The sequence below is a fragment of the Nicotiana attenuata genome, chromosome 2 (assembly GCF_001879085.1).
Source record: "Nicotiana attenuata strain UT chromosome 2, NIATTr2, whole genome shotgun sequence".
NCBI classification, from domain to species: Eukaryota; Viridiplantae; Streptophyta; class Magnoliopsida; order Solanales; family Solanaceae; genus Nicotiana; species Nicotiana attenuata.
In genome coordinates this window covers 6,774,147-6,779,843 of record NC_031990.1, presented here as the reverse complement: position 1 = coordinate 6,779,843, position 5,697 = coordinate 6,774,147, and the positions used below count along the sequence as shown (strand labels likewise).

The window sequence follows — 5,697 nt, the reverse complement described above, 5'->3', positions numbered from 1 at the left end:
ACCCGGTATTGGTTACATTCACTGTATTCGGTAACGGCTATTTCCTGACTTGCCTTTTGGCTATCTTCGGTTCAACGTGTCATATTACCATTTGACCATCCGTTATAAATCAATTTTACCCCATACACATTATACGCGGAGCTTAGATGGTGAAAGAAGAAAAAAGATCTTGAAAAATTAATGGTATTTCAAAAGGGAAGAATTTTCCACAAACATCACAAGTGGGAATTACCATCAAATTTAACAGCAGAATCTATTTCCTTAAATGTTCACATAAGTCCTTTTCTTTTCCATTTTCAGTTTCCAAAGTTTAGATATATTGAAACAATAAAGAAAAAATTCAAAAACATTTGTTTCATAAAACCATATACTCATATATCCAAATTCGAACTCTTTTCCTTTAGAGACTAAGGTTTAGATTCCCCTCTATTCAATGTGTAAATAAAATAGGAATGCAATTTTACATTTGAAAGAAACTGAGGAGCAAGAGTTGTATGAAACAGAAGAGGAAGAAAAGGAAGGTGACCAGAAGTTATTGAGGGAGGGCGTAAAATATGGTTAAGGTGGTGAAGCGACATGCCTTGTGCGTTCACCTCATGGAAATATCAGGCCACGTAAAAAAAATGTGGTAGATTTGAATACTTTATTTACTGTAGGAGTATATATGTCTCGAAAGTATAACATAGGTTAAATATAGATAATATTTAAAAGTAGAGAGGTAAATCTGGCACTTTTCCCCTACCTTAGGAGATAAACCTATTAGATGGGGTAAATAAGGGCAAAATACAGATATATCGAAACTAATTGCATTTGCTAGCCCACTATATATATTGTTGGCTAGTATTTTTAGGCATAAATGTTTCCGAACCCGGCTTATTGACATTCGTACCTTGAAGACTAAGCCCAAACTTCCCTTCGAAATGGGCCTACAAGACCAGACCTAAGAAAGGCTTATGGGCCTTTGTAAGTACTAGAGTGAGTATAGAAAAAGAATTGAAAATTGAATAATCTCATTTAATTACTACTTATTTGTGATTTTTTCTCTCCTTCAAAACGATTTAAAAATCGTCAACTACTTCTAGGAGTGATATGTTACATTTGGTTAAAGTGTTCTTGCAAAACTGATCCAATTCAAAATTGTTGACGTTTATATCGATCAATTATAGAAGAAAATGATAGTTCATTCTTAACCTTATTTCTTTTTCTTTTTTTGGTCAAAATTAAAAGTTTTATTACAACCAAGTATAATTATATACATCCACTAGTTACATTTGACTTTATAACTAGTCCTCCATACTCTCACTACCTATTTGTGAAGGTATAAGTTTCTCTTTCTAGTATATCAACTACCTCTAAATAGGGTAACTAATCAACGACTCTAAGGCTTCATTTGTTTGCACTTAATGGAGGTCAAAATCTTAATCATTTAGATCTCAGACATTAAGTGCGTTTGTTTTTAACGTCTGAATCTTAATCATACAGAACTTAATCATTATGTGTGTTTGTTTTCTTTACTTCACAACCACTTAGTGGGTCTGAAGTGGTCTGTATGATTAACATCCATAACAAATATTTAATTTTATTAAGATGCTATCATCCACATTCATCATTAATTGTCGCCACCGCCTACCATTATCAACTATCACCATGCCACCCACTACCACCATACTCAACCACCACCACCATTGCCACAATACTCAATCATAGCCACCACCATTATCGACAACCACCACCCACCATCCTCACTACCCCCACCACCATCATTCTCAACCACAACCACAAATTCATCCACCTCAACTAACCACCTCATCACCATCAATAACCATAGTCGGCACTGCCCATCATTATAAACTACCACTACCTTCCTCAATCACAACCACCACCACCACCACCACAAACACCTACCATTATTAGTTATTACCACCCACCACCACTATCCTCAACCATAATCGCTATCACTACCAATCACCACTAGCTACTACCCAGAACCACCATCAACCACACCAACTACCGCCTCTAGTCGGCATTCACAAACACCATCGTTAGACATCACCACCACTAACTATCATATTTTAATATACATACACACACACACACACACACAGATTAATTAGTATTTTATTTGAATTTTATGTTTATTAATTTTTAAATAAAGATAATTTTTATACATTCAGATGTTAAAAAACAAACAGTATTAATCTTGTAGTATTCTGATCTTGATACACATCTTAACATATTAAGATGTGTATTCAAATTCAGATGTCTTAATCTAAATGTACACCTTGATATTCAGATGTGTATTCAGATTCAGACGTCTTAATCTTAAAAAAAAACAAATGAGGCCTTAGACTTTCTTCCATCTGCTGAAGTGTTGCCCTCTTGTGTGCAACTATATGGATATCTCTTTTAGTCTCTGTTGGATTTCTTTCTTTTCAGCTTGAAATCTCCTTGCATTTCTTTCATTCCATACATGGTAGACAGTAGCAGCATATAGGAACTTCATGATCTCTACTCGTGGTCTGTTGTTCCTCATCTTTCTGCTTATCCAATCAATCTCCTCCTCCCAGTTGCTAATTCTCCTATTCTCCCTAGTCACCTGAGTAATGCACTCCAAATTTGGGATGAGTAAGGGCACTGGAAGAACAGATACTGCAGGTTTTCCTTAGCTCCAGTATTACATAAGACACAGTCAGTTTGGACATGTATGCTCTATTTCTGCAATCGATCAACAGTAGCCAATCGACCCAGTAGTGTCAGCCATAGGATAAACTTATGTTTTGGTATAGTAGTTGGTCCCAGCACTAGCCTTTTCCATTGACTTTCTGAAACTGTGGAAGAAAGAGTAAGTAAGCTTTTTAATGCTGAACTTATCTTTATCACAGCAACTCTTAATGTCACATTGTAGTCCATGTTCAGGAACCATTTCTTTGCATCCAATATTTTCCTTACCAGCCAGCAAGCATGTATAGGTGTATTTATTGCTGAACATCTTTCCCTTTGATATAGAAGGTATGAATCCATTTTATCCAGAGTGCATCTTTCTTGGTTGTTACAGCCCATAGTAATTTACTAATAGCTGCTCTATTCCATGTATGAAACTCTATGAAGTTCAGACCACTTGCTGACTGTGGTTTACACAATGTCTCCCATGCAACCAAGGCTTTCCTTGAGCTCTCATGACTGCCTGTCCATAGGAATATTCTGCAAACTCTAGTTATGAGTTGAATAACCTTTTTAGGAATTAGAAACACCTGAGCCCAGTAGATTTGCATCTCAAATAGCATACTTTTAATAAGTTGCACCCTTCCACTATATGATAGGAATTTAGTGGACCAACATCTTATTCTTGCAACCATTTTCTCAACCAATGGTAGGCATTGTTGAACTGTGATCATCTTTGAGGAAAGAGGAACTTCAGAAACTTGAATGGGATCTCTCCCTCTAAGAATTGCATTTCATTCAATAGTTGTTCCTTGAGTTGTCGACTGATCCCTGCCACATAAAGTGAACTCTTTTCCAAATTTGCCTTGAGAACAGATACTGCATAGAAGTGGTGGAACTGCTGCAACATCAACTTTACAGAAATTGGATCAGCTCTGCAACGTATAATTAAATCATCAGCAAAGCATATATGGATTGTCTCCAACTTGCTGCATCTTCGGTAATAGTTGAAGTCTGGATTGTGTCTCAGCTGCTTGAGCGATCTATTCAAATACTCCATCACAAGAACAAACAAGTATGGAGACATTGGGTCTACCTGTCTTAGACCTCTCTCACCTTGAAATCTGGGTGTAAGGCCACCATTGAATAGCAAAGAATAGCTCACTATGCTGACACACTCCATAATTAGGTTTACAAACTTCCCGGGCATCCCATATTCTAGTAGGACCATTCTGAGGAAGCCCCATTCAACTGTATCATAGGCTTTTCTAATATCAACATTTACAAGGAATCTAAGAGACACTCCTTTTTATGTGTAACCCTTCACCATTTCATGTGCCACAATCATATTATCTAGAATGTTTCTCCCCTTAATGAATGTTGATTCTGAAGGCCCTAGTAAGTAGTCAACTACTAATTTCAACCTAGCAGTAATGACTTTAGCTATCAGTTTATATAGTGTAGTACAGTAGGCTATGGGTCTGAATTCCTTCACAAAGGTAGGGTTTTTTACTTTCAGAACTAAAGTTACAGTAGTGCAATTTACTTCCTTAAGTAGTTTACCAGTTTGAAAGAATTGCATTGTAGACTTTGTTACCACTTACCTATCAAATGCCAGTACTGTTTGAAGAATTCAGCTGGGAATCCATCAATGCCAGGAGCTTTATCAGCTGGGAGGTATTTCAGAGCCTAAAGCACTTCTATTTCTATTACTTCCTATATAAGGTTCAGTTGATATTCATGAGTGAGACAAGGTCTATCTCTTGATATTGTTGGGTCTAGGCATGGGATTTCTACTGCAGCTTTTCCTAGTAAGTTCTGAAAGAAACCAATAAATTCTTTTTGGATTAGAGCAGGCTCATGCAGTTGTATTCCATGTTCTATGAAAATAAAGGAGATTCTATTTCTAGCTTGTCTAGCTTTTAGTGTTGCATGAAAGAATTTTGTGTTCGAGTCTCCATAAGCTAGCCATATTGCTCTAGATTTCTGTCGAAGTACTTTCCCATGTATAGTTGTCCATTTTTCTAGGAGTATCGTTACAGTTATAATGAGTTGTTCATTGAACAGATCTGCACTCAGTTCCAACTGTGTATGTTGTAGCTTGTCTTTCAGCTCATTCAGTTTCCTCTCAAATGTTGACATTTCTCTATTCATCTGGTAGGTTTCCAACTCTATCAACTTAAGTTTCCTCCAGATTGCATACATGGTATGTCCTTGTATATGTCGTCCCCAAGCTTTGTGTACTGATTCCTTGAAGTTCTCATGAGTCAATAGTACATTAGTAAGTCTAAATGGACTAGGCAATTTCTATTTGGCCACCTCTGTTATGATAATGATTGGTGAGTGATCTGAACATTCCGGATGATGGTAGAATGCTTCCAGCTTTTCATACCTCATAAACCAGAGATCATTACCAAATGCCCAATCAATCAAACTGTATACTCTATCCTTTGCCTCTCCAGTCTCTTGTATGCAGTTTTGAAAATCTTCAATCTCGGATTGTTTCACAGGCAATCCATTTACTCTATCTTGGACATAAAGGATTGCATTGAAGTCACGTGCGGCAACCCAGGGATCAGACATTAGGGTGCTAATTTGTTTCAGTTGTCTCCATAAGTCTTTCCTTTTATTTTGTGTATTCCTTCCATATACAAAGGTCATGTAGCAGGCAAATTGTGACTCCTTGTCCTCAACCTTACATGTACTAGTTGCATATGCGATAGAAAAATAGCTACTAAAACCTTGTGAGGTTTCCAGCAAATCCACAATCTGCCTTTAGGGGTGATTGTATAGTCTACATGTATCAGCCACTCAGCTCCTAACTTTCTTTTTATTTTTTCTGCTCTGCTCTGCTTTATTTTACTTTCTAGACATTCCAGCAGTACCACTTTACTTTTAAGCAAAAAGATCTCAATTCCTTTTGCTTTTAGGGCTAGTTTAGCCCTCTTATGTTTCATGAGCAAATGATCATAGGGAATCTTTGTTTAAACTATCCCCCTTTACCAGGCTGGTATTAGCTATCTCAAGTTGTATCCT

At 36.9% G+C, this 5,697-nt stretch overlaps 1 protein-coding gene across 1 annotated transcript; it reads right to left on the bottom strand.

Moving 5' to 3' along the window:
• Positions 3,392-4,803, bottom strand: LOC109216136. The gene is made up of 3 exons (XM_019380267.1): positions 4,413-4,803; positions 4,266-4,331; positions 3,392-3,912 (listed from the first exon to the last, which is right to left on the bottom strand). The coding sequence occupies exons 1-3, from the start codon at positions 4,801-4,803 to the stop codon at positions 3,392-3,394; spliced, it is 978 nt and encodes a 325-aa protein (XP_019235812.1).

Coding starts and splice junctions, on each gene's coding strand:
- LOC109216136 (XM_019380267.1), bottom strand. CDS start 4,803: ATGTCAACATTTGAGAGGAAACTGAATGAGCTGAAAGACAAGCTACAA. Junction 4,332..4,412: donor AATATCAAGAGATAGACCTT/GTCTCACTCATG, acceptor AATACCTCCCAG/CTGATAAAGCTCCTGGCATT. Junction 3,913..4,265: donor ACAGTACTGGCATTTGATAG/GTAAGTGGTAAC, acceptor CCTATGATACAG/TTGAATGGGGCTTCCTCAGA.